This window comes from Oncorhynchus masou, chromosome 30 (genome assembly GCF_036934945.1).
Source record: "Oncorhynchus masou masou isolate Uvic2021 chromosome 30, UVic_Omas_1.1, whole genome shotgun sequence".
Taxonomy (NCBI): Eukaryota; Metazoa; Chordata; class Actinopteri; order Salmoniformes; family Salmonidae; genus Oncorhynchus; species Oncorhynchus masou.
In genome coordinates this window covers 49,042,400-49,070,172 of record NC_088241.1, presented here as the reverse complement: position 1 = coordinate 49,070,172, position 27,773 = coordinate 49,042,400, and the positions used below count along the sequence as shown (strand labels likewise).

At 45.7% G+C, this 27,773-nt stretch overlaps 1 protein-coding gene across 1 annotated transcript in view; it reads right to left on the bottom strand.

Annotated features, from left to right (window-relative positions):
* Nucleotides 1–27,773, bottom strand: part of ntng1a (netrin g1a) — a 192,970-nt gene that overhangs the window by 55,475 nt on the left and 109,722 nt on the right. Inside the window, exon 4 of the mRNA XM_064949208.1 lies at nt 5,193–5,219. Within this exon, the coding sequence (XP_064805280.1) occupies nt 5,193–5,219 (27 nt within the window). The remainder of the gene's footprint in view (nt 1–5,192; nt 5,220–27,773) is intronic.

Below are 27,773 nucleotides of genomic sequence, written 5' to 3'. Positions count from 1 at the left end.
GAAATCCCTGAGCAGTTTCTTTCCTCTTCAGCAACTGAGTTAGGAAGGATGCCTGTAGCTTTGTAGTGACTGGGTGTATTGATACACCATCCAAAGTGTAATTAATAGCTTCACCATGCTCAAAGGGATGTTCAATGTCTGTTTAGTTTTTTTTACCCATCTACCAATAGGTGCCCTTTTTCTACCTTTATTTATCTAGGCAAGTCAGTTTAGAACAAATTCTTATTTACAATGACGGCCTACCGGGAAACAGTGGGTTAACTGCTTTGTTCAGGGGCAGAACGACAATTTTTACCTTTCGGTTACTGGCCCAACGCTTTAACCACTAGACTACCTGCCGCCCCCTTCTTTGCGAAGCTTTGGAAAACCTCCCTGGTCTTTGGTTGAATTTGGGTTTGAAATTCACTGTTCTACCATGCGGGGTACAGTATCACGTGCGGGGTACAGAGATGAGGTAGTCATTCAAAAATAATGTTAAACACTATTATTGTACACAGAGTGAGTCTATATAACTTATTATGTGACTTGTTAAAGATATTTTTTACTCCTGAACTTATTTAGGCCTAACAAAAGGGTTGAATACTTATTATCACAAGACATTTCAGCGTTTCATATTTAATTAATACTACTAATACTACACTTTCACATTATGGAGTATTGCGTGTAGGCCAGGCTGTAACACAACAAAATGTGGAAAAAGTCAAAGGGTGTGAATACTTTCTGTTATTTTTACCCACACAGCAAATTGGCCAGGTTTACCTAGTGTTGATTATTCAATGTAACATTTCTAGTGTTGATTTAGGAGTTAAATTATTGTAAACTAACTATCCAGTGAAAATGTCACTTTTAAAAGTTAATATTCTGTTAACTCATACTCAACTAATGTTGTTGACTCGTCCTATACTTATCCTATACTTATTAAGCTTAAACTGAAGATAAAACACTTCAAAAACCCCACCTCAAACTTGTATCTCAAACAGACCGTTTAAAAAATGCTTGCTATTTCGTCATAGAGGATGAGCTTGCCAATCAGCGGTCTACTGGCATTTATATTTTGAATGACCGGTATACACCCAGACCATTCTGTTGTTGGGGTACGCCCACACCATTCCAACACAGAAAAGCTGCCTTTAACATTGTTCATTAAAATTTTCTGGAAGGAAAACTATTTAACTCACATTGTAATTAATTATAGGTCATATTTCATAGAAATCTGAAAATACTGGACAGTTACTTTAACACTCAGTGGTGTAAAATAACCTCAGTGCTGGTGTTAATAACCAGAGTTGAGTGTGATTGTGTGTCATTTTTACTGTGTAGAGAAGAAACACTCAAAACCACGCCCATCATTATCACATTTCCCAGCTTGCTCCTTTTGCAGATAGATTTTCAGAATTGTTCATTCCAATATCGGTATTTTTTAACGTACATTGATTGGTTTATTAATCTTATGCTACACAAAGATAAATAAAAACATTCTTAACTAAGTAGTTGGACTTATTGCACCCACTACTGAGGTGGTTGTTCCCGTTTAGATCATTTAGGCAGTCCTATTAATCAATCTTCCCTACAGTGGCAGTCATTCTGAATGCAGGTTGCTGGTGATTTCCTCACTCTGGCTGGATTCCAATATCCAATAGGAATTACAAATCACTTTGCATGCCAGCGTAATGTGACTTCCTGACCTGATTTGGCCTGTAAACCAGGAGTTTCCTAACACCACTGTGTTAGGGTATAACTAGGCACTCAAAGAAAGATCTTATGATATATATTGTCATAAAGAGTAAAGGTTTTAAGGCTAATAAGGCTGATGGAACTGTTCAGAGATTGTTCTAGGAAGAACCCAACAAAGATAAAAGGGTTATTAGTAGAACCACAGGGGATTTTATGTAGAACCCTACATCAAGGGTTCTAGGTAGAACACTCTGCAAAGCGTTCTACCTATCACCAAAAAGGGTTCACCTATGGGGACAAACCAAAGAACCCTGTATGGTTCTACTTAGCACCTTTTTGTTCTAAGAGTGTATAGATAAAAAACTAAGTTGTCGCAGGCATTTTGTTTAATTCATCAAATTGACTATTCAATCAATATCTAATTACAGTGTATTTCTGGTCGAGGAATAACGATTAATACATAATGTGGTGTTTCAGGGGTTGGAATGACTGATAGTTGTGGTGTACTGTAACCTAATTACATACAATTCTGTATTTCCATGCCGGGGGAAATACTGGCGGTGTTTGGTGGTTGTGGTTGGTCGGTTTGGGTAGGTGATGGAGTTGTCTTAAGTCAAGCAGAGACAGAAGGAAAGGCTAGTCATGTATTCTAGCATTTTAATCCTCCACGAAAGCATCACCAAGTCTCTGTGTCGCAGTATCACTGACTTCAGTGTGATCATGTGATCAATGGCCGATGATTAGTGTCCGATAGTGTCACAAGCAACTTAACTACTGTGCCATTGGATAGTGAGCATTACCGTGCGTTGTGTCTAATCGTTTGTAATACATTCAGTTTTGTTAAAGATATGGGTAAATCATGGGTTTGGGTATGCATGCACTCAGGCACACAGACATACAGTCAGTATATACTGTAGTGTTTGACTGATTGAGTTACTATCCAAACCCTCTCCATAAACAGCTCCATAACTGATAAAGTACATAGTATGCCATGTCAGTCCTAAATAAATTGTTCAGCAATATTGGCCAGAATCCAATATTGGCCAGCAAGTTATTTATTGAAAGTATTTAGGGGTTTTGGATTGTTATCAGGAGAATGTGTTCTGTTGAGATATTGATCAGTAACTATGATGGGAAGTTCTGTTTCACAGGATAAGGAGAGAAAAAACTAACGAATGAAAGAACAGATAGAAAGCATGCACTGCTTCATTTTACATCGACCAAGGAATAATGTTTGTGAAATCCAGAAATCAAAGTGACAACACAAATACTTCCCTCATTGGATAAAAAAAATACAATAAATTGACATGTGGAGTATTTTCTTCTCATTGGCTTCATAATTAGAGGAATTTGATTAGAGAAATTAAAGCATTATGTGGATCCAATAAGTATCACATCTGTTCTTCTATTAGTTATTAGGGTGAGGGAGAATACAGGTAAGCCGTACTTAATGAGAAGTGACGGATTATAATCAATGTTGCTGTCATAATGAAATGAAATCTCGCAGAGCCCAGAATCCTTTTTATTTTCATTTAAACTTTGCTTCAATGGCTGCATTAGGGCAAATCTGGCTGGCTTAATCAACTTGAAATAGAATTGAGGAAAAGTCAATAAAGAATTAAATTACCTTCAAACAACAATATGAAAAAGTGCAGTGTTTTCTGTTTGCTGTCCTCAAGGACATTTAGCTGTGTTCTGGTTGGTTCTTTTGTATTTGAGAGGACATAGCTACATACGCACGATTTCAGTTTGGTTTACCCCAACTTCATCCTTGGTGTGTCTACAACTACCACAGTTGGGTAGTGTTTCATGTTGTGGTAGTTATGGAGGTGCGTCTGCTGGTGTAAAGAAAGACAGACAGCATCTCGTGAGTGTTTCAATACCTACAGGCGTGGTCTGAATGAACCGTACAGACTTGGCCATCGTCAGTCAGTCAGTGAGTGTGTCCTTTCTGTGAGTCCCACAGACAGACAGACGGACAGGCTGTAATACAGACACTCCCCACTAAGAGAGAGAGCAGCTGTTGGTGATGGTCTGACTAATTATGGGGTTGGGTTGGGGAGGAGCAAGCGAGGTGGTGACATGTGAGTGGTGCATGTACAGCATATACAGTATATATATATATATATATATATATATATATGTATGGAGAACATGCATGCAGCATATGTAAAGAGCATTGGTCATGCACAGGCAGGAGACAACACTGAACACATTCAGCTCTCTAAGATTGGGGGTTTCAGGTAGAGGGAGGGAGGGGGTCCACTTGGTTCTATGCTAATTTCTGACATCAAATGTTTCAGAATATTCATGACAAACTGGTTATTGCTTGAATCAAATTATCGGTTTACGTTTACGTTAGATTGACATCAGTTGTGGTTACTGTTGTGGTTCAAAGTTGTGGTTTGAAGTTCATCGCCAACACTAGCCAACTAGCCAATATGCTGATACCATTGTAAATTCTGATCATGGCTACGTCCCACTACTTATAAACAGCTTCCTTTCCTTGTCTCTTTCCCTTCATGAATGCTGACACATAAAAAGGACTGGGTAGGTCTGGTAGCCATATTGCTCTAACCTATATAGTCCTTTAGATATCTGCAGTCATGGAGATACAGCCAGGAATCAAAGAGAGGAAACCATTCAAGACTAATGGGATGCTGTCCATCTTAGCTGATTTGTGTATCTTGCTTTTCTTCCCCCATAGAGGGGGTGCTAGCTAGGGACTGCACCTCAGGAGAATTCCACATCAATAAATATGTCGATTGATAGGTGGATTGATGTGGAATGGGCTGGGGCTCTGAATGCACTTTGGCTTGTTCAATACCTGTGTACGTCTGAAATGACACCCCCGATTCCCTACATAGTGCACACACTTTGACCAGGGCCCATAGATCTCGGGTCAAAAGTAGTGCACTGTAGAGGGAATAGGGTGCCATTTCAGACGCAGTCTTGGTGTGCGCGTCTCCTGTTATTCTCCCGAGGTGCAGTCCCAGCTGGCTGCTGTGGTAACACCAGACTACGTCTCTAGACGTCTCTCTCTGTGCTCCAGGGGCGACTGGCTGCAGCAGATAATATCCAGCGCTCATATTAAACTGACCTCGCTGACATTATTCCACCACTGAGATCCGGGCACTTTCATAAACTCTATATGCCATTTATGTATAATGCATAGGGGCAAAAACATGTTTTGTATGCATGCACAGGCGTATGGCTGCTATCTAGGCTTATCTTGTTGAAGGTGAATTAGTCCACCTCCACACTGAGCAATTCTAGACAATAAGGCAGAGAGCTATTGCTATTTCCTTTAGGGAGGAAAACAACAGGGAATTAGACTAACCCTGGCATAATGAACATTTCCAAACCAATTATGACTGATCCTTCACTTAATGAATAATGGAGGACCTAAATCAGAAATGAACATTTAAAACCAAGTGGACTTTAGGGAGGGATATGATAAGACATAGCAAAGCATCAAGCAGTTTCTGTGTTTTCTTTTCTGCTTTGAATTTACTTACTAACTGGACCAATGCTATTGGGGATACCTGCAAGACAAAGACAAAACACAGTTGACATTGAGAGATTAGTCATGTACATTTCATTCTATTTTAACAAACTGTAAATTGCAGTTTAGGTCATTGTTTGTATTCATTTAAAAACATTGAATGTAATCCTGTAAACAGCAGATAAATATGAGGAAATATTACCCCCACACACGCACATACACTCACACAAGATAGCACGGAGACACACCAGACTAAATAAAAAACCAAAACTCCTGATTTTGGACAAACTTTATCCCAACAGTGTCTTGCTCTGTCGTTGAGCGTAGACATTAGTTGTATCATTATCCCAGTCTGTCGATACAACAGACCGACTGTCTGATGTGCCAGCTCCCTCTCTGAACAGATAACACAGTCAGACAGACACATCCCCATGGCGACCAGATCTTTCACACAGCAGACTCTTTGCCCTGCATAGATCTCAGAGACTCACTGAGCTTTATAGACCAGCACGGTCCCAGGCTGACGAATGTGACTGACTGAATCTTAAAAGTCCTCATAAATCCCACAGTAGTGGAGAATCAATTGGTGGTGGATATTTGGATCATGTAGATGTGATTATTGTTATGATGAGGTACGCTGGGCTGTTGGTAACACGTACATTTTGCGTTTCTCTAATTTGTCCGTTTGCACTATACTTCTCTCTGAGCGCCTCCCCCTATGAGGGCATTTGTCTGTCTGTCAGTGTCTGTCGGTCCCGTAAACAAACAACGACAAACAATTCATAACAACAGGAAGCGGAGCCACGCTGCGCTCTGCAAATGGAGGAAATAAATAAATAAAGCCATAGATAAATAAATAAACAGGGTCTGTCTGGGTTCTCTCTCTCTCCCTGTGTCTCCATCGAACATCTTCCCCCAAATACCGAGGAGATATGGAGACATCTGTGATCTGTTGTCTTTTGTTTCTCCTTCATCAAATGGAGGCCTCTCAGTCGTTCAGTCAACAGCGCTTGGTGTGCCTGGAGGATTACCTCATCATTCTCCTTCTGTCTACAAAGGGGGTCTGCATAACATAATGTGTATGTGTATGTGTCTGCTAGTGTGTGGATGTGTTTTTGTGTGTCTGCATGTCCACACACGTGTGTGTGTGTGTTTGTGTGCAAGCAAGCAAGCAAGCTCTGGCCAGCCATAAGCCATCGATCCACCTCACATCATCTAATCTCTCTCTCTCTGATCCCGGCTCGACAGGCATAGTTAGGAGCCAAATGTATGACTTATTGGCGAGGTGTGTGGGGAGTGGGGAGACAGGAGGCAGACAGGTAGATGAACACAGAGTTGCAGTAGACTCTGGAGGCAGACTACCTGAGAGGGAAAGGACACCAACCAGAGAAGGGCACAGCAAATGCACACACTCGCACTCACGCACGCACACCCGCACGCACGCACACTCGCACACACACACACACGCACACTCGCACACACACACGCACACCCGCACACACGCACACTCGCACACACTCGCACACTTGCACGCACACTCGCACGAACACACACACACACACACACACACACACACACACACACACACACACACACACACACACACACACACACACACACACACACACACACACACACACACACACACACCCACGCGCACACACACAAATTATGCAATCCCATTCAGTGAATCACAGCTGAAAAGAAAGAATGCTGGCTTCTGATACATCCTGATTCTTCTTTCACAGAGAATAAAGAGAGGTTTCAAAGCCCAGTGTTAGCTCTAAATGTTTAGCCTATACAACAAGTATATAAAGAAATGCAATATTCAAACTGTACAGTATATCTGTTATTTTTATTGCATATAGGAATAACTGAGCCTTGGTGAATTGGGGAAGTAGGTATCAAAGAGTTTTGTCATGTTATGTTGCTAGTAGATGATAAAAACACAGAAAGCCAGCTATCTCAGTGCACCGGGCCGATGCAAAGGGAACTGTTTTTAGATGCTTCTGATAGGCCAATTGACATCATGTGAGTCAATTGGAGGTGTACCTGTGGATGTATTTCAAGGCCTATCTTCTAACTCAGTGCCTCTTTGCTTGACATCATGGGAAAATCAAAAGACCCACTGGGAATGTGATGAAAGAAATAAAAAATGAAAGATATAATTATCTCTACTATTATTCTGACATTTCACATTCTTAAAATAAAATGGTGATCATAACTGACCTAAAACAGGGAATGCTTACTCAGATTAAATATCAGGAATTGTGAAAAACTGACTTTAAATGTATTTGGCTAAGGTGTATGTATAGTACCGACTTCAACTGTATGTCACTTATCCAAACACTTTTCCGACTTGATAAAATACACATTTCTCGCAAAATAAACATTTTATATGTCGTATTTGGACTTTAGTTGAAAGGATGAAACTAATCACAATGTTTAACAGCAACCTCATTCTGCAATCTTCCCTTTAATTATTCTAAATAAATATTAGAAAATTATTCAGAGCTGAGGGGATATGCATGAGCCCTAATCGTTTATAGTTCTTAGAGTAAGTATTTTACTTTATTGGAACATTTTCAGTTTATTTTATTTTAATTGTTTTATTGCAACCATCAATCCCAAAATACAGGTAGAGACCAGATTACATTATTTCTAAGTAAATCTATTCAGAGTAGACTTTAAAACTGCATTGCATTGAAATGTAGCACTTTGTCCATCAGGCTACTTAAATCTAACACATCCATTTGATGAATTAACGGTTGTCAATACAAGAAACACATTCAATCCTTCACCTCACACAATTTAGGGTATTCATCCAACAACCTTTTCTTCGCCAGGTCACGGCCAGAGCAGCATTGCCTGTCAATGTAATTATTATACCTATGAACAACTAGCAGGCAGGAAAGCAGATGTTGGAGATTGTATGTCGCTTCATTACATTAACTTTCAATTACCATCATTTTCAATCCCATTCACCTGCCCATATTCCCAATTACTAATCATAACAGAATCTATGTGTGTGTGTGTGTGTGTGTGTGTGTGTATGAGTGTATATGTGTGTGTGTGTGTGGGTGTGTCTGCATCTCTCCATTATGCTCAATAACATAATCTAATTGTGCACAGGAAGAGCATTAGTGTGCTTATGTTTATGGAGCGCTCCATAGATTTTTATGATCTCCACTTCTCAGTCACTTCTCAGTCTCTCAGAGGTCACTTCTCAGTCTCTCAGAGGTCACCTCTTAGTCACTTTTCAGTCTTTCAGAGGTCACTTCACAGTCTCTCAGAGGTCACTTCTCAGTCTCTCAGAGGTCACCTATCAGTCTCTCAGAGGTTACTTCTCAGTCACTTCTCAGTTACTCAGAGGTTACTTCTCAGTCGCTTCTCAGTCTCTCAGAGGAAACTTCTCAGTCACTTCTCAGTCTCTCAGAGGTCACTTCTCAGTCTCTCAGAGGTCACCTATCAGTCTCTCAGAGGTTACTTCTCAGTCTCTCAGTGGTCACTTGTCAGTCTCTCAGAGGTCACTTGTCAGTCTCTCAGAGGTCACTTCTCAGTCTCTCAGTGGTCACTTGTCAGTCTCTCAGAGGTCACTTCTCAGTCTCTCAGAGGTCACTTCTCAGTCTCTCAGAGGTCACTTCTCAGTCTCTCGGAGGTCACTTCTCAGACTCTTCTCAGTCTCTCAGTGGTCACTTCTCAGTCTCTCAGTGGTCACTTCTCAGTCACTTCTCAGTCTCTCAGAGGTCACTTCTCAGTATCTCAGAGGTCTCTTCTCAGTCTCTCAGTCATTTCTCAGTCTCTCAGAGCTCACTTCTCAGTCTCTCAGAGGTCACCTCTCAGTCTCTCAGTGTTCACTTCTCAGTCACTGCTCAGTCTCTCAGTGGTCACTTCTCAGGCTCTCAGAGGTCACTTCTCAGTCCCTTCTCAGTCTCTCAGTGGTCACTTCTCAGTCACTTCTCAGTCTCTCAGAGGTCATTTCTCAGTCTCTCAGAGGTCTCTTCTCAGTCTCTCAGAGGACACTTCTCAGTCTCTCAGAGGTCTCTTCTCAGTCTCTCAGAGCTCACCTCAGAGGTCATTTCTCAGTCACTTCTCAGTCTCTCAGAGGTCATTTCTCATCTCTCAGAGGTCTCTTCTCAGTCTCTCAGAGGTCTCTTCTCAGTCTCTCAGAGGACACTTCTCAGTCTCTCAGAGCTCACCTCAGAGGTCATTTCTCAGTCACTTCTCAGTCTCTCAGAGGTCACTTCTCAGTCTCTCAGAGGTCACTTCTCAGTATCTCAGAGGTCACTTCTCAGCCACTTCTCACTCTCAGAGGTCTCTTCTCAGTCTCTCAGAGTCCACTTCTCAGTCTCTCAGAGGTCATTTCTCAGTCTCTCAGAGGTCACTTCTCAGTCTCTCAGTGGTCACTTCTCAGTCTCTCAGAGGTCACTTCTCAGTCTCTTCACAGTCTCTCAGAGGTCACTTCTCAGTCTCTTCTCAGTCTCCCAGAGGTCACTTCTAAGTCTCTCAGAGGTCACTTCTCAGTCACTTCACAGTCTCTCAGAGTTCACTTCTCAGTCTTTCAGAGGTCACGTCTCAGTCTCCCAGAGGTTACTTCTCAGTTTCTCAGAGGTCACTTCTCAGTCTCTTCTCAGTCTCTCAGAGGTCACTTCTAAGTCGCGTCTCAGACTCTCAGAGGTCACTTCTCAGTCTCACAGAGGTCACTTCTCAGTCTCTCAGAGGTCACTTCTCAGGCTCTTCTCAGTCTCTCAGAGGTCACTTCTTTGTCTCTTCTCAGAATCCCAGAGTCCACGTCTCAGTCTCTTCTCAGTCTCTCTGAGGTCTCTTTTCAGTCACTCAGAGGTCACTTCTCAGTCACTTCTCAGGCACCTCTCAGTCTCTCAGTGGTCACTGCTCAGTCACTTCTCAGTCTCTCATAAGCCACTTCTTCATCACTTCTCAGACTATCAGATGTCACTTCTCAGTCTCTCAGGGGTCTCTTCTCAGTCTCTTCTCAGTCTCCCAGAGGTCACTTCTAAGTCTCTCAGAGGTCACTTCACAGTCTCTCAGAGATCACTTCTAAGTCTCTCAGAGGTCACTTCTCAGTTTCTCAGTGGTCACTTCTCAGTCTCTTCTCAGTCTCTCGGAGTTCACTTCTCGGTCTTTCAGAGGCCACGTCTCAGTCTCCCAGAGGTTACTTCTCAGTTTCTCAGAGGTCCCTTCTCAGTCTCTTCTCATTCTCTCAGAGATCACTTCTCAGTCTCTTCTCAGTCTCTCAGAGGTCACTTCTCAGTCTCTTCTCATTCTCTCAGAGATCACTTCTCAGTCACTTCTTAGTCTCTCAGAGGTCACTTCTGAGTCTCTTCTCAGTCCTTCAGAGTTCACTTCTCAGTCATACAGAGGTCACTTCTCAGTCTCCCAGAGGTTACTTCTCAGTTTCTCAGAGGTCCCTTCTCAGTCTCTTCTCATTCTCTCAGAGATCACTTCTCAGTCTCTTCTCAGTCTCTCAGAGGTCACTTCTCAGTCGCGTCTCAGACTCTCAGAGGTCACTTCTCAGTCTCACAGAGGTCACTTCTCAGTCTCTCAGAGGTCACTTCTCAGGCTCTTCTCAGTCTCTCAGAGGTCACTTCTTTGTCTCTTCTCAGTATCCCAGAGTCCACGTCTCAGTCTCTTCTCAGTCTCTCTGAGGTCTCTTTTCAGTCACTCAGAGGTCACTTCTCAGTCACTTCTCAGTCTCTCAGAGGTCACTTCTCAGTCTCTCAGAGGTCACTTCTCAGTCTCTTCACAGTCTCTAAGAGGTCACTTCTCAGTCTCTCAGAGGTCACGTCTCAGTCTCTCAGTGGTCACTGCTCAGTCACTTCTCAGTCTCTCATAAGCCACTTCTTCATCACTTCTCAGACTATCAGATGTCACTTCTCAGTCTCTCAGAGGTCTCTACTCAATCTCTCAGAGGTCACTTCTCAGTCACTTCTCAGTCTCTCAGAGGTCACTTCTCAGTCTCTCAGTGGTCACTGCTCAGTCAATTCTCAGTCTCTTATAAGTAACTTCTTAGTCACTTCTCAGTCTCTCAGTGGTCACTTCTCATTCGCGTCTCAGACTCTCAGTGGTCACTTCTCAGACTCTCAGAGGTCACTTCTCAGTCTCTCAGAGGTCACTTCTCAGTCTCTCAGAGGTCACTTCTCAGGCTCTTCTCAGTCTCTCAGAGGTCACTTCTTTGTCTCTTCTCAGTATCCCAGAGTCCACGTCTCAGTCTCTTCTCAGTCTCTGAGGTCTCTTTTCAGTCACTTCTCAGTCACTTCTCAGTCTCTCAGAGGTCAATACTCAGTGTCTTCTCAGTCTCTCAGAGGTCACTTCTCAGTCTCTCAGAGGTCACGTCTCAGTCTCCCAGAGGTCACTTCTCAGTCTCTCAGTGGTCACTTCTCAGTCCCTCAGAGGTCACGTCTCAGTCTCCCAGAGGTCACTTCTCAGTCTCTCAGTGGTCACTGCTCAGTCACTTCTCAGTCTCTCATAAGCCACTTCTTCATCACTTCTCAGACTATCAGATGTCACTTCTCAGTCTCTCAGAAGTCTCTTCTCAATCTCTCAGAGGTCACTTCTCAGTCACTTCTCAGTCTCTCAGTGGTCACTGCTCAGTCACTTCTCAGTCTCTTATAAGTCACTTCTTAGTCACTTCTCAGTCTCTCAGTGGTCACTTCTCATTCGCGTCTCAGACTCTCAGTGGTCACTTCTCAGTCTCTCAGAGGTCACTTCTCAGTCTCTCCGAGGTCACTTCTCCGTCTCTTCTCAGTCTCTCAGAGTCTACGTCTCAGTCTCCTCTCAGTCTCTCAGAGGTCTCTATTCAGTCACTCAGAGGTCACTTCTCAGTCTCTTCTGAGTCTCTCAGAGGTCTCTTCTCAGTCTCTCAGTGGTCACTTCTCAGTCCCTCAGAGGTCACTTCTCAGTCTCTCAGAATTCACTTCTCAGTCTCTCAGAGGTCTCTTCTCAGTCTCTCAGTGGTCACTTCTCAGTCTCTCAGAGGTCACATCTAAGTCTCTCAGAGGTCACTTCTCAGTCTCTCAGTGGTCACTTCTCAGTTTCTCAGTGGTCACTTCTCAGTCTCTCAGAGGTCACTTCTCAGTATCTTCACAGTCTCTCAGAGGTCACTTCTCAATGTCTTCTCAGTCTCCCAGAGTTCACTTCTCAGTCTCTCAGAGGTCACGTCTCAGTCAATTCTCAGTCTCTCAGAGGTCTCTTCTCAGTCTCTCAGAGTCCACTTCTCAGTCTCTCAGAGGTCATTTCTCAGTCTCTCAGAGGTCACTTCTCAGTCTCTCAGAGGTCACTTCTCAGTCTCTCCTCAGTCTCTCAGAGGTCACTTCTCAGTCTCTCAGAGGTCTCTTTTCAGTCTCTCAGAGGTCACATCTCAGTCTCTCAGAGGTCACTTCTCAGTCTCTCAGAGGTCACTTCTCAGTCTCTCAGAGGTCACTTCTCAGTCTCTCGGAGGTCACTTCTCAGACTCTTCTCAGTCTCTAAGAGGTCACTTCCCAGTCACCTCTCAGTTTCTCAGTGGTCAATTCTCAGTCTCCCAGAGGTCACCTCTCAGTCCATTCTCAGTCTCTCAGTGGTCACTTCTCAGTCTCTCAGTGGTCACTTCTCAGTCACGTCTCAGTCTCTCAGAGGTCACTTCTCAGTCTCTCAGAGGTCACTTCTCAGTATCTCAGAGGTCTCTTCTCAGTCTCTCAGTCATTTCTCAGTCTCTCAGAGCTCACTTCTCAGTCTCTCAGAGGTCACCTCTCAGTCTCTCAGTGGTCACTTCTCAGTCACTGCTCAGTCTCTCAGTGTTCACTTCTCAGTCACTTCTCAGTCTCTCAGAGGTCACTTCTCAGTCTCTCAGAGGTCTCTTCTCAGTCTCTCAGAGTCCACTTCTCAGTCTCTCAGAGGTGATTTCTCAGTCTCTCAGAGATCACTTCTCAGTCTCTCAGTGGTCACTTCCCAGTCTCTCAGAGGTCACTTCTCAGTCTCTTCTCAGTCTCCCAGAGGTCACTTCTAAGTCTCTCACGGGTCACTTCTCAGTCAATTCACAGTCTCTCAGAGGTCACTTCTATGTCTCTCAGAGGTCACTTCTCAGTTTCTCAGTGGTCACTTTTCAGTCTCTCAGAGGTCACTTCTCAGTCTCTTCACAGTCTATCAGAGGTCACTTCTCAGTGTCTTCTCAGTCTCTCAGAGTTCACTTCTCAGTCTCTCAGAGGTCACGTCTCAGTCTCCCAGAGGTTACTTCTCAGTTTCTCAGAGGTCACATCTCAGTCTCTTCTCATTCTCTCAGAGATCACTTCTCAGTCTCTTCTCAGTCTCTCAGAGGTCACTTCTCAGTCTCTCAGAGGTCACTTCTCAGTCTCTCAGAGGTCTCTTCTCAGTCTCTCAGAGGACACTTCTCAGTCTCTCAGAGCTCACTTCTCAGTCTCTCAGAGGTCTCTTCTCAGTCTCTCAGAGGACACTTCTCAGTCTCTCAGAGCTCACTTCTCAGTCTCTCAGAGGTCTCTTCTCAGTCTCTCAGAGGACACTTCTCAGTCTCTCAGAGCTCACCTCAAAGGTCATTTCTCAGTCACTTCTCAGTCTCTCAGAGGTCACTTCTCAGTCTCTCAGAGGCCAATTCTCAGTCTCTCAGAGGTCACTTCTCAGTCTCTCAGAGTCCACTTCTCAGTCTCTCAGAGGTGATTTCTCAGTCTCTCAGAGATCACTTCTCAGTCTCTCAGTGGTCACTTCCCAGTCTCTCAGAGGTCACTTCTCAGTCTCTTCTCAGTCTCCCAGAGGTCACTTCTAAGTCTCTCACGGGTCACTTCTCAGTAAATTCACAGTCTCTCAGAGGTCACTTCTAAGTCTCTCAGAGGTCACTTCTCAGTTTCTCAGTGGTCACTTTTCAGTCTCTCAGAGGTCACTTCTCAGTCTCTTCACAGTCTATCAGAGGTCACTTCTCAGTGTCTTCTCAGTCTCTCAGAGTTCACTTCTCAGTCTCTCAGAGGTCACGTCTCAGTCTCCCAGAGGTTACTTCTCAGTTTCTCAGAGGTCACTTCTCAGTCTCTTCTCATTCTCTCAGAGATCACTTCTCAGTCTCTCAGAGATCACTTCTCAGTCTCTCAGAGGTCACTTCTCAGTCTCTCAGAGGTCACTTCTCAGTCTCTCAGAGGTCTCTTCTCAGTCTCTCAGAGGACACTTCTCAGTCTCTCAGAGCTCACTTCTCAATCTCTCAGAGGTCTCTTCTCAGTCTCTCAGAGGACACTTCTCAGTCTCTCAGAGCTCACCTCAAAGGTCATTTCTCAGTCACTTCTCAGTCTCTCAGAGGTCACTTCTCAGTCTCTCAGAGGCCACTTCTCAGTCTCTCAGAGGTCTCTTCTCAGTCTCTCAGAGTCCACTTCTCAGTCTCTCAGAGGTCACGTCTCAGTCTCCCAGAGGTTACTTCTCAGTTTCTCAGAGGTCACTTCTCAGTCTCTTCACAGTCTCTCAGAGGTCACTTCTCAGTCTCTTCTCAGTCTCTCAGAGGTCACTTCTCAGTCTCTTCTCAGTCTCTCAGAGGTCACTTCTCAGTCTCTTCTCAGTCTCTCAGAGGTCACTTCACAGTCTCTTCACAGTCTCTCAGAGATCACTTCTAAGTCTCTCAGAGGTCACTTCTCAGTTTCTCAGTGGTCACTTCTCAGTCTCTTCACAGTCTATCAGAGGTCACTTCTCAGTGTCTTCTCAGTCTCTCAGAGTTCACTTCTCAGTCTCCCAGAGGTTACTTCTCAGTTTCTCAGAGGTCACCTCTCAGTCTCTCAGAGGTCACTTCTCAGTCTCTCGGAGGTCACTTCTCAGACTCTTCTCAGTCTCTAAGAGGTCACTTCCCAGTCACCTCTCAGTTTCTCAGTGGTCAATTCTCAGTCTCCCAGAGGTCACCTCTCAGTCCATTCTCAGTCTCTCAGTGGTCACTTCTCAGTCTCTCAGTGGTCACTTCTCAGTCACTTCTCAGTCTCTCAGAGGTCACTTCTCAGTCTCTCAGAGGTCACTTCTCAGTATCTCAGAGGTCTCTTCTCAGTCTCTCAGTCATTTCTCAGTCTCTCAGAGCTCACTTCTCAGTCTCTCAGAGGTCACCTCTCAGTCTCTCAGTGGTCACTTCTCAGTCACTGCTCAGTCTCTCAGTGGTCACTTCTCAGGCTCTCAGAGGTCACTTCTCAGTCCATTCTCAGTCTCTCAGTGGTCACTTCTCAGTCACTTCTCAGTCTCTCAGAGGTCACTTCTCAGTCTCTCAGAGGCCACTTCTCAGTCTCTCAGAGGTCTCTTCTCAGTCTCTCAGAGTCCACTTCTCAGTCTCTCAGAGGTGATTTCTCAGTCTCTCAGAGATCACTTCTCAGTCTCTCAGTGGTCACTTCCCAGTCTCTCAGAGGTCACTACTCAGTCTCTTCACAGTCTCTCAGAGGTCACTTCTCAGTCTCTTCACAGTCTATCAGAGGTCACTTCTCAGTGTCTTCTCAGTCTCTCAGAGTTCACTTCTCAGTCTCTCAGAGGTCACGTCTCAGTCTCCCAGAGGTTACTTCTCAGTTTCTCAGAGGTCACTTCTCAGTCTCTTCTCATTCTCTCAGAGATCACTTCTCAGTCTCTTCTCAGTCTCTCAGAGGTCACTTCTCAGTCTCTCAGAGGGCTCTTCTCAGAGTCCACTTCTCAGTCTCTCAGAGGTCATTTCTCAGTCTCTCAGAGATCACTTCTCAGTCTCTCAGTGGTCACTTCTCAGTTTCTCAGAGGTCACTTCTCAGTCTCTTCACAGTCTATCAGAGGTCACTTCTCAGTCTCTTCACAGTCTATCAGAGGTCACTTCTCAGTGTCTTCTCAGTCTCTCAGAGTTCACTTCTCAGTCTCTCAGAGGTCACGTCTCAGTCTCCCAGAGGTTACTTCTCAGTTTCTCAGAGGTCACTTCTCAGTCTCTTCTCATTCTCTCAGAGATCACTTCTCAGTCTCTTCTCAGTCTCTCAGAGGTCACTTCTCAGTCTCTCAGAGGTCTCTTCTCAGTCTCTCAGAGTCCACTTCTCAGTCTCTCAGAGGTCATTTCTCAGTCTCTCAGAGATCACTTCTCAGTCTCTCAGTGGTCACTTCTCAGTCTCTCAGAGGTCACTTCTCAGTCTCTTCACAGTCTCTCAGAGGTCACTTCTCAGTCTCTTCTCAGTCTCTCAGAGGTCACTTCACAGTCTCTCAGAGATCAATTCTAAGTCTCTCAGAGGTCACTACTCAGTTTCTCAGTGGTCACTTCTCAGTCTCTTCTCAGTCTCTCAGAGTTCACTTCTCAGTCTCCCAGAGGTCACGTCTCAGTCTCCCAGAGGTTACTTCTCAGTCTCTCAGAGGTCACTTCTCAGTCTCTTCTCATTCTCTCAGAGATCACTTCTCAGTCACTTCTTAGTCTCTCAGAGGTCACTTCTGAGTCTCTTCTCAGTCCTTCAGAGGCCACTTCTCAGTCTCTCAGAGTTCACTTCACAGTCTCTCAGAGGTCAATACTCAGTGTCTTCTCAGTCTCTCAGAGGTCACTTCTCAGTCTCTCAGAGGTCACGTCTCAGTCTCCCAGAGGTCACTTCTCAGTCTCTCAGTGGTCACTTCTCAGTCCCTCAGAGGTCACTTCTCAGTCACTTCTCAGTCTCTCAGTGGTCACTGCTCAGTCACTTCTCAGTCTCTCATAAGCCACTTCTTCATCACTTCTCAGACTATCAGATGTCACTTCTCAGTCTCTCAAAGTTCTCTTCTCAATCTCTCAGAGGTCACTTCTCAGTCACTTCTCAGTCTCTCAGTGGTCACTGCTCAGTCACTTCTCAGTCTCTTATAAGTCACTTCTTAGTCACTTCTCAGTCTCTCAGTGGTCACTTCTCATTCGCGTCTCAGACTCTCAGTGGTCACTTCTCAGTCTCTCAGAGGTCACTTCTCAGGCTCTTCTCAGTCTCTCAGAGGTCACGTCTTTGTCTCTTCTCAGTATCTCAGAGTCTACGTCTCAGTCTCTTCTCAGTCTCTCAGAGGTCTCTATTCAGTCACTCAGAGGTCACTTCTCAGTCACTTCTCAGGCTCTCAGAGGTCACTTCTCAGTCTCTCAGAGGTCTCTTCTCAGTCTCTCAGAGGTCACTTCTCAGTCACTTCTCAGTCTCTCAGAGGTCACTTCCCAGTCTCTCAGAGGTCACTTCTCAGTCTCTCAGTGGTCACTTCTCAGTCTCTCAGAGGTCACTTCTAAGTATCTCAGAGGTCACTTCTCAGTCTCTCAGTGGTCACTTCTCAGTTTCTCAGTGGTCACTTCTCAGTCTCTCAGAGGTCACTTCTCAGTCTCTTCACAGTCTCTCAGAGGTCTCTTCTCAGTCTCTCAGAGTCCACTTCTCAGTCTCTCAGATATCACTTCTCAGTCTCTCAGAGGTCTCTTCTCAGTCTCTCAGAGGTCACGTCTCAGTCAATTCTCAGTCTCTCAGAGGTCTCTTCTCAGTCTCTCAGAGTCCACTTCTCAGTCTCTCAGAGGTCATTTCTCAGTCTCTCAGAGGTCATTTCTCAGTCTCTCAGTGGTCACTTCTCAGTCTCTCAGAGGTCACTTCTCAGTCTCCTCACAGTCTCTCAGAGGTCACTTCTCAGTCTCTCAGAGGTCACTTCTCTGTCTCTCAGATATCACTTCTCAGTCTCTCAGAGGTCTCTTCTCAGTCTCTCAGAGGTCACGTCTCAGTCAATTCTCAGTCTCTCAGAGGTCTCTTCTCAGTCTCTCAGAGTCCACTTCTCAGTCTCTCAGAGGTCATTTCTCAGTCTCTCAGAGGTCATTTCTCAGTCTCTCAGTGGTCACTTCTCAGTCTCTCAGAGGTCACTTCTCAGTCTCCTCACAGTCTCTCAGAGGTCACTTCTCAGTCTCTCAGAGGTCACTTCTCTGTCTCTCAGATATCACTTCTCAGTCTCTCAGAGGTCTCTTCTCAGTCTCTCAGAGTTCACTTCTCAGTCTCCTCACAGTCTCTCAGAGGTCACTTCTCAGTCTCTTCACAGTCTCTCAGAGGTCACTTCTCAGTCTCTTCTCAGTCTCTCAGAGGTCACTTCACAGTCTCTCAGAGATCAATTCTAAGTCTCTCAGAGGTCACTACTCAGTTTCTCAGTGGTCACTTCTCAGTCTCTTCTCAGTCTCTCAGAGTTCACTTCTCAGTCTCCCAGAGGTCACGTCTCAGTCTCCCAGAGGTTACTTCTCAGTCTCTCAGAGGTCACTTCTCAGTCTCTTCTCATTCTCTCAGAGATCACTTCTCAGTCACTTCTTAGTCTCTCAGAGGTCACTTCTGAGTCTCTTCTCAGTCCTTCAGAGGCCACTTCTCAGTCTCTCAGAGTTCACTTCACAGTCTCTCAGAGGTCAATACTCAGTGTCTTCTCAGTCTCTCAGAGGTCACTTCTCAGTCTCTCAGAGGTCACGTCTCAGTCTCCCAGAGGTCACTTCTCAGTCTCTCAGTGGTCACTTCTCAGTCCCTCAGAGGTCACTTCTCAGTCACTTCTCAGTCTCTCAGTGGTCACTGCTCAGTCACTTCTCAGTCTCTCATAAGCCACTTCTTCATCACTTCTCAGACTATCAGATGTCACTTCTCAGTCTCTCAAAGTTCTCTTCTCAATCTCTCAGAGGTCACTTCTCAGTCACTTCTCAGTCTCTCAGTGGTCACTGCTCAGTCACTTCTCAGTCTCTTATAAGTCACTTCTTAGTCACTTCTCAGTCTCTCAGTGGTCACTTCTCATTCGCGTCTCAGACTCTCAGTGGTCACTTCTCAGTCTCTCAGAGGTCACTTCTCAGGCTCTTCTCAGTCTCTCAGAGGTCACGTCTTTGTCTCTTCTCAGTATCTCAGAGTCTACGTCTCAGTCTCTTCTCAGTCTCTCAGAGGTCTCTATTCAGTCACTCAGAGGTCACTTCTCAGTCACTTCTCAGGCTCTCAGAGGTCACTTCTCAGTCTCTCAGAGGTCTCTTCTCAGTCTCTCAGAGGTCACTTCTCAGTCACTTCTCAGTCTCTCAGAGGTCACTTCCCAGTCTCTCAGAGGTCACTTCTCAGTCTCTCAGTGGTCACTTCTCAGTCTCTCAGAGGTCACTTCTAAGTATCTCAGAGGTCACTTCTCAGTCTCTCAGTGGTCACTTCTCAGTTTCTCAGTGGTCACTTCTCAGTCTCTCAGAGGTCACTTCTCAGTCTCTTCACAGTCTCTCAGAGGTCTCTTCTCAGTCTCTCAGAGTCCACTTCTCAGTCTCTCAGATATCACTTCTCAGTCTCTCAGAGGTCTCTTCTCAGTCTCTCAGAGGTCACGTCTCAGTCAATTCTCAGTCTCTCAGAGGTCTCTTCTCAGTCTCTCAGAGTCCACTTCTCAGTCTCTCAGAGGTCATTTCTCAGTCTCTCAGAGGTCATTTCTCAGTCTCTCAGTGGTCACTTCTCAGTCTCTCAGAGGTCACTTCTCAGTCTCCTCACAGTCTCTCAGAGGTCACTTCTCAGTCTCTCAGAGGTCACTTCTCTGTCTCTCAGATATCACTTCTCAGTCTCTCAGAGGTCTCTTCTCAGTCTCTCAGAGGTCACGTCTCAGTCAATTCTCAGTCTCTCAGAGGTCTCTTCTCAGTCTCTCAGAGTCCACTTCTCAGTCTCTCAGAGGTCATTTCTCAGTCTCTCAGAGGTCATTTCTCAGTCTCTCAGTGGTCACTTCTCAGTCTCTCAGAGGTCACTTCTCAGTCTCCTCACAGTCTCTCAGAGGTCACTTCTCAGTCTCTCAGAGGTCACTTCTCTGTCTCTCAGATATCACTTCTCAGTCTCTCAGAGGTCTCTTCTCAGTCTCTCAGAGTTCACTTCTCAGTCTCCTCACAGTCTCTCAGAGGTCACTTCTCAGTCTCTTCACAGTCTCTCAGAGGTCACTTCTCAGTCTCTTCTCAGTCTCTCAGAGGTCACTTCACAGTCTCTCAGAGATCAATTCTAAGTCTCTCAGAGGTCACTACTCAGTTTCTCAGTGGTCACTTCTCAGTCTCTTCTCAGTCTCTCAGAGTTCACTTCTCAGTCTCCCAGAGGTCACGTCTCAGTCTCCCAGAGGTTACTTCTCAGTCTCTCAGAGGTCACTTCTCAGTCTCTTCTCATTCTCTCAGAGATCACTTCTCAGTCACTTCTTAGTCTCTCAGAGGTCACTTCTGAGTCTCTTCTCAGTCCTTCAGAGGCCACTTCTCAGTCTCTCAGAGTTCACTTCACAGTCTCTCAGAGGTCAATACTCAGTGTCTTCTCAGTCTCTCAGAGGTCACTTCTCAGTCTCTCAGAGGTCACGTCTCAGTCTCCCAGAGGTCACTTCTCAGTCTCTCAGTGGTCACTTCTCAGTCCCTCAGAGGTCACTTCTCAGTCACTTCTCAGTCTCTCAGTGGTCACTGCTCAGTCACTTCTCAGTCTCTCATAAGCCACTTCTTCATCACTTCTCAGACTATCAGATGTCACTTCTCAGTCTCTCAAAGTTCTCTTCTCAATCTCTCAGAGGTCACTTCTCAGTCACTTCTCAGTCTCTCAGTGGTCACTGCTCAGTCACTTCTCAGTCTCTTATAAGTCACTTCTTAGTCACTTCTCAGTCTCTCAGTGGTCACTTCTCATTCGCGTCTCAGACTCTCAGTGGTCACTTCTCAGTCTCTCAGAGGTCACTTCTCAGGCTCTTCTCAGTCTCTCAGAGGTCACGTCTTTGTCTCTTCTCAGTATCTCAGAGTCTACGTCTCAGTCTCTTCTCAGTCTCTCAGAGGTCTCTATTCAGTCACTCAGAGGTCACTTCTCAGTCACTTCTCAGGCTCTCAGAGGTCACTTCTCAGTCTCTCAGAGGTCTCTTCTCAGTCTCTCAGAGGTCACTTCTCAGTCACTTCTCAGTCTCTCAGAGGTCACTTCCCAGTCTCTCAGAGGTCACTTCTCAGTCTCTCAGTGGTCACTTCTCAGTCTCTCAGAGGTCACTTCTAAGTATCTCAGAGGTCACTTCTCAGTCTCTCAGTGGTCACTTCTCAGTTTCTCAGTGGTCACTTCTCAGTCTCTCAGAGGTCACTTCTCAGTCTCTTCACAGTCTCTCAGAGGTCTCTTCTCAGTCTCTCAGAGTCCACTTCTCAGTCTCTCAGATATCACTTCTCAGTCTCTCAGAGGTCTCTTCTCAGTCTCTCAGAGGTCACGTCTCAGTCAATTCTCAGTCTCTCAGAGGTCTCTTCTCAGTCTCTCAGAGTCCACTTCTCAGTCTCTCAGAGGTCATTTCTCAGTCTCTCAGAGGTCATTTCTCAGTCTCTCAGTGGTCACTTCTCAGTCTCTCAGAGGTCACTTCTCAGTCTCCTCACAGTCTCTCAGAGGTCACTTCTCAGTCTCTCAGAGGTCACTTCTCTGTCTCTCAGATATCACTTCTCAGTCTCTCAGAGGTCTCTTCTCAGTCTCTCAGAGGTCACGTCTCAGTCAATTCTCAGTCTCTCAGAGGTCTCTTCTCAGTCTCTCAGAGTCCACTTCTCAGTCTCTCAGAGGTCATTTCTCAGTCTCTCAGAGGTCATTTCTCAGTCTCTCAGTGGTCACTTCTCAGTCTCTCAGAGGTCACTTCTCAGTCTCCTCACAGTCTCTCAGAGGTCACTTCTCAGTCTCTCAGAGGTCACTTCTCTGTCTCTCAGATATCACTTCTCAGTCTCTCAGAGGTCTCTTCTCAGTCTCTCAGAGTTCACTTCTCAGTCTCCTCACAGTCTCTCAGAGGTCACTTCTCAGTCTCTCAGAGGTCACTTCTCTGTCTCTCAGATATCACTTCTCAGTCTCTCAGAGGTCATTTCTCAGTCTCTCAGAGATAACTTCTCAGTCTCTCACAGGTCACTTCTCAGTCACTTCACAGTCTCTCAGAGGTCACTTCTCAGTCTCTTCTCAGTCTCTCAGAGGTCACTTCTAAGTTTCTCAGACGTCACTTCTCAGTCTCTCAGTGGTCACTTCTCAGTTTCTCAGTGGTCACTTCTCAGTCTCTCAGAGGTCACTTCTCCGTCTCTTCACAGTCTCTCAGAGGTCACTTCTCAATGTCTTCTCAGTCTCCCAGAGTTCACTTCTCAGTCTCTCAGAGGTCACGTCTCAGTCTCCCAGAGGTCACTTCTCAGTCTCTCAGAGGTCACTTTTCCGTCACTTCTCAGTCTCTAGTGGTCACTTCTCAGTTACTTCTCAGTTTCTCAGAGGTCACTTCTCAGTCTCTTCTTATTCTCTCAGAGGTCACTTCTAAGTATCTCAGAGGTCACTTCTCAGTCTCTCAGTGGTCACTTCTCAGTCTCTCAGTGATCATTTCTCAGTCTCTCAGAGGTCACTTCTCAGTCTCTTCTCAGTCTCTCAGAGGTCACTTCTCAGTCTCTAATAGGTCACTTCTAAGTCTCTCAGTGATCACTTCTCAGTCTCTCAGAGGTCACTTCTCAGTCGTGTCTCAGACTCTCAGAGGTCACTTCTCAGTCTCTCAGAGGTCACTTCTTTGTCTCTTCTCAATATCCCAGAGTCCACATCTCAGTCTCTTCTCAGTCTCCCAGAGGTCTCTTTTCAGTCACTCAGAGGTCACTTCTCAGTCACTTCTCAGTCTCTCAGTGGTTACTTCTCAGTCCCTCAGAGGTCACTTCTCAGTCTCTCAGTGGTCACTGCTCAGTCACTTCTCAGTCTCTCATAAGCAACTACTTCATCACTTCTCAGACTCTCAGAGGTCACTTCTCAGTCTCGCAGAGGTCACTTCTCAGTCTCTCAGAGGTCACGTCTCAGTCTCCCAGAGGTCACTTCTCAGTCTCTCAGTGGTCACTTCTCAGTCCCTCAGAGGTCACTGCTCAGTCACTTCTCAGTCTCTCATAAGCCACTACTTCATCACTTCTCAGACTCTCAGAGGTCACATCTCAGTCTCTCAGTGGTCACTGCTCAGTCACTTCTCAGTCTCTCAAAAGCCACTACTTCATCACTTCTCAGACTCTCAGAGGTCACATCTCAGTCTCTCAGATGTCACTTCTCAGTCTCTCAGAGGTCTCTTCTCAGTCTCTCAGTGGTCACTTCTCAGTCACTTCTCAGTCTCTCAGTGGTCACTGCTCAGTCACTTCTCAGTTTCTCATAAGCCACTTCTTCATCATTTCTCAGTCTCTCAGAGGTCACTTCTCAGTCTCTCAGTGGTCACTTCTCAGTCTCTCAGAGGTCACTTCTAGGTCTCTTCACAGTCTCTCAGAGGTCACTTCTCAGTCTCTTCTCAGTCTCTCAGAGGTCTCTTCTCAGTCTCTCCGAGGTCACTTCTCAGTCTCTCAGAAGTCACTTCTCAGTCTCTCAGTGGTCACTTCTCAGTCCCTCAGAGGTCACTTCTCAGTCTCTCAGTGGTCACTTCTCAGTCTCTCAGAGGTCTCTTCTCAGTCTCTCAGAGGTCACTTCTCAGTGAATTTTCAGTCTCTCAGAGGTCACTTCTCAGTCTCTCAGAGTCCACTTCTCAGTCTCTCAGAGGTTATTTTTCAGTCACTTCTGTCACTTCTCAGTCTCTCAGTGGTCACTTCTCAGTCTCTCAGAGGTCTCTTCTCAGTCTCTCAGAGGTCACTTCTCAGTCAATTCTCAGTCTCTCAAAGGTCACAACTCAGTCTCTCAGAGTCCACTTCTCAGTCTCTCAGAGTTCATTTCTCAGTCTCTCAGAGGTCACTTTTCAGTCTCTCAGTGATCACTTCTCAGTCTCTCAGAGGTCACTTCTCAGTCTCTTCTCAGTCTCCCAGAGGTGACTTCTAAGTCTCTCAGAGGTGACTTCTCAGTTTCTCAGTGGTCACTTCTCAGTCTCTCAGAGGTCACTTCTCAGTCTCTTCACAGTCTCTCAGAGGTCACTTCTCAGTGTCTTCTCAGTCTCTCATAGTTCACTTCTCAGTCTCTTAGAGGTCACTTCTCAGTCTCCCAGAGGTCATTTCTCAGTCTCTCAGAGGTCACATTTCAGTCACTTCTCAGTCTCTTGTGGTCACTTCTCAGTTACTTCTCAGTTTCACAGAGGTCACTTCTCAGTCTCTCAGAGGTCACTTCTCAGTCTCTCGGAGGTCACTTCTCAGTCTCTTCTCATTCTCTCAGAGATCACTTCTCAGTCACTTCTTAGTCTCTCAGAGGTCACTTCTGAGTCTCTTCTCAGTCCTTCAGAGGTCACTTCTCAGTCTCTCAGAGGTCACATCTCAGTCTCTTTTCAGTCTCTCAGAGGTCACTTCTCAGTCACGTCTCAGACTCTCAGAGCTCACTTCTCAGTCTCTCAGAGGTCACTTCTCAGTCTCTCGGAGGTCACTTCTCAGGCTCTTCTCAGTCTCTCAGAGGTCACTTCTATGTCTCCTCTCAGTATCCCAGAGTCCACGTCTCAGTGTCTTCTCAGTCTCTCAGAGGTCTCTTTTCAGTCTCTCATAAGCCAATTCTTCATCACTTCTCAGTCTCTCAGAGGTCTCTTCTCAGTCTCAAAGAGGTCACTTCTCAGTCTCTCAGAGGTCACTTCTCAGTTTCTTCTCAGTCTCTCAGAGGTCACTTCTCAGTCTCTCAGTGGTCACTTCTCAGTCCCTCAGAGGTCACTTCTCAGTCACTTCTCAGTCTCTCAGTGGTCACTGCTCAGTCACTTCTCAGTCTCTCATAAGCCACTTCTTCGTCACTTCTTCGTCACACTCTCAGAGGTCACTTCTCAGTCTCTCAGATGTCACTTCTCAGTCTCTCAGAGGTCTCTTCTCAGTCTCTCAGAGGTCACTTCTCAGTCAATTCTCAGTCTCTCAGAGGTCATTTCTCAGTCTCTCAGAGGTCACTTCTCAGTCTCTCAGTGGTCACTTCTCAGTCTCTCACAGGTCACTTCTGAGTCTCTTCTCAGTCTCCCAGAGGTCACTTCTAAGTCTCTCACAGGTCACTTCTCAGTCACTTCACAGTCTCTCAGAGGTCACTTCATAGTCTCTTCTCAGTCTCTCAGAGGTCACTTCTCAGTCTCTTCACAGTCTCTCAGAGGTCACTTCTCAGTGTCTTCTCAGTCTCTCAGAGGTCACTTCTCAGTCTCTCAGAGGTCACTTCTCAGTCTCCCAGAGGTCACTTCTCAGTCTCTCAGAGGTCACTTTTCAGTCACTTCTCAGTCTCTAGTGGTCACTTCTCAGTCTATTCTCATTCTCTCAGAGATCACTTCTCAGTCACTTCTTAGTCTCTCAGAGGTCACTTCTGAATCTCTTCTCAGTCCTTCAGAGGTCACTTCTCAGTCTCTCAGAGGTCACTTCTCAGTCTCTTCTCAGTCTCTCAGAGGTAACTTCTCAGTCTCTCAGAGGTCACTAGTCAGTCTCTCAGAGGTCACTTCTAAGTCTCTCATTGATCACTTCTCAGTCTCTCAGAGGTCACTTCTCAGTCTCTAAGAGATCACTTCTCAGTCTCTCAGAGGTCACTTCTCAGTCTCTTCTCAGTCTCTCAGAATCCACTTCTCAGTCTCTTGTCAGTCTCTCAGAGGTGACTTTTCAGTCTCTCAGAAGTCACTTCTCAGTCTCTCAGTGGTCACATCTCAGTCTCTCAGAGTCCACTTCTCAGTCTCTCAGAGGTCATTTCTCTGTCTCTCAGAGGTCACTTCTCAGTCTCTCAGTGGTCACTTCTCAGTCTCTCAGAGGTCACTTCTCAGTCTCTTCTCAGTCTCTCAGAGGTCACTTCTCAGTCTCTTCTCAGTCTCCCAGAGGTCACTTCTTAGTCTCTCATAGGTCACTTCTCAGTCACTTCACAGTCTCTCAGAGGTCACTTAACATTCTCCTCTCAGTCTCTCAGTGGTCACTTCTCAGTTTCTCAGTGGTCACTTCTCAGTCTCTCAGAGGTCACTTCTCAGTCTCTTCACAATCTCAGAGGTCACTTCTCAGTGTCTTCTCAGTCGCTCAGAGGTCACTTCTCAGTCTCTCAGTGGTCACTTCTCAGTTTCTCAGTGGTCACTTCTCAGTCTCTCAGAGGTCACTTCTCAGTCTCTTCACAGTCTCTCAGAGGTCACTTCTCAGTGTCTTCTCAGTCACTCAGAGTTCACTTCTCAGTCTCTCAGAGGTCACTTCTCAGTCTCTCAGAGATCACTTTTCAGTCACTTCTCAGTCTCTCGTGGTCACTTCTCAGTTACTTCTCAGTTTCTCAGAGGTCACTTCTCAGTCTCTCAGAGTTCACTTCTCAGTCTCTCAGAGGTCACTTCTCAGTCTCCCAGAGGTCACTTCTCAGTCTCTCAGAGGTCACTTTTCAGTCACTTCTCAGTCTCTAGTGGTCACTTCTCAGTTACTTCTCAGTCTCTCAGAGGTCACTTCTCAGTCTCTTCTCATTCTCTCAGAGATCACTTCTCAGTCACTTCTTAGTCTCTCAGAGGTCACTTCTGAATCTCTTCTCAGTCCTTCAGAGGTCACTTCTCAGTCTCTCAGAGGTCACTTCTCAGTCTCTTCTCAGTCTCTCAGAGGTAACTTCTCAGTCTCTCAGAGGTCACTAGTCAGTCTCTCAGAGGTCACTTCTAAGTCTCTCATTGATCACTTCTCAGTCTCTCAGAGGTCACTTCTCAGTCTCTAAGAGATCACTTCTCGGTCTCTCAGAGGTCACTTCTCAGTCTCTTCTCAGTCTCTCAGAATCCACTTCTCAGTGGTCACTTCTCAGTCTCTCAGAGGTCACTTCTCAGTCTCTTCACAATCTCAGAGGTCAATTCTCAGTGTCTTCTCAGTCGCTCAGAGGTCACTTCTCAGTCTCTCAGTGGTCACATCTCAGTCTCTCAGAGTCCACTTCTCAGTCTCTCAGAGGTCATTTCTCTGTCTCTCAGAGGTCACTTCTCAGTCTCTCAGAGGTCACTTCTCAGTCTCTAAGAGATCACTTCTCGGTCTCTCAGAGGTCACTTCTCAGTCTCTTCTCAGTCTCTCAGAATCCACTTCTCAGTCTCTTCTCAGTCTCCCAGAGGTCACTTCTTAGTCTCTCATAGGTCACTTCTCAGTCACTTCACAGTCTCTCAGAGGTCACTTAACATTCTCCTCTCAGTCTCTCAGAGGTCACTTCTAAGTCTCTCAGAGGTCACTTCTCAGTCTCTCAGTGGTCACTTCTCAGTTTCTCAGTGGTCACTTCTCAGTCTCTCAGAGGTCACTTCTCAGTCTCTTCACAATCTCAGAGGTCACTTCTCAGTGTCTTCTCAGTCGCTCAGAGGTCACTTCTCAGTCTCTCAGTGGTCACTTCTCAGTTTCTCAGTGGTCACTTCTCAGTCTCTCAGAGGTCACTTCTCAGTCTCTTCACAGTCTCTCAGAGGTCACTTCTCAGTGTCTTCTCAGTCACTCAGAGTTCACTTCTCAGTCTCTCAGAGGTCACTTCTCAGTCTCTCAGAGATCACTTTTCAGTCACTTCTCAGTCTCTCGTGGTCACTTCTCAGTTACTTCTCAGTTTCTCAGAGGTCACTTCTCAGTCTCTCAGAGGTCACTTCTCAGTCCTTCAGAGGTCACTTCTCAGTCTCTCAGAGGTCACTTCTCAGTCTCTTCTCAGTATCTAAGAGATCATTTCTCAGTCTCTCAGAGATCACTTCTCAGTCTCTCAGAGGTCATTTCTCAGTCTCTCAGAGGTCATTTCTCAGTCTCTCAGTGGTCACTTCTCAGTCTCTCAGAGGTCACTTTTCAGTCTCTTCACAATCTCAGAGGTCACTTCTCAGTGTCTTCTCAGTCGCTCAGAGGTCACTTCTC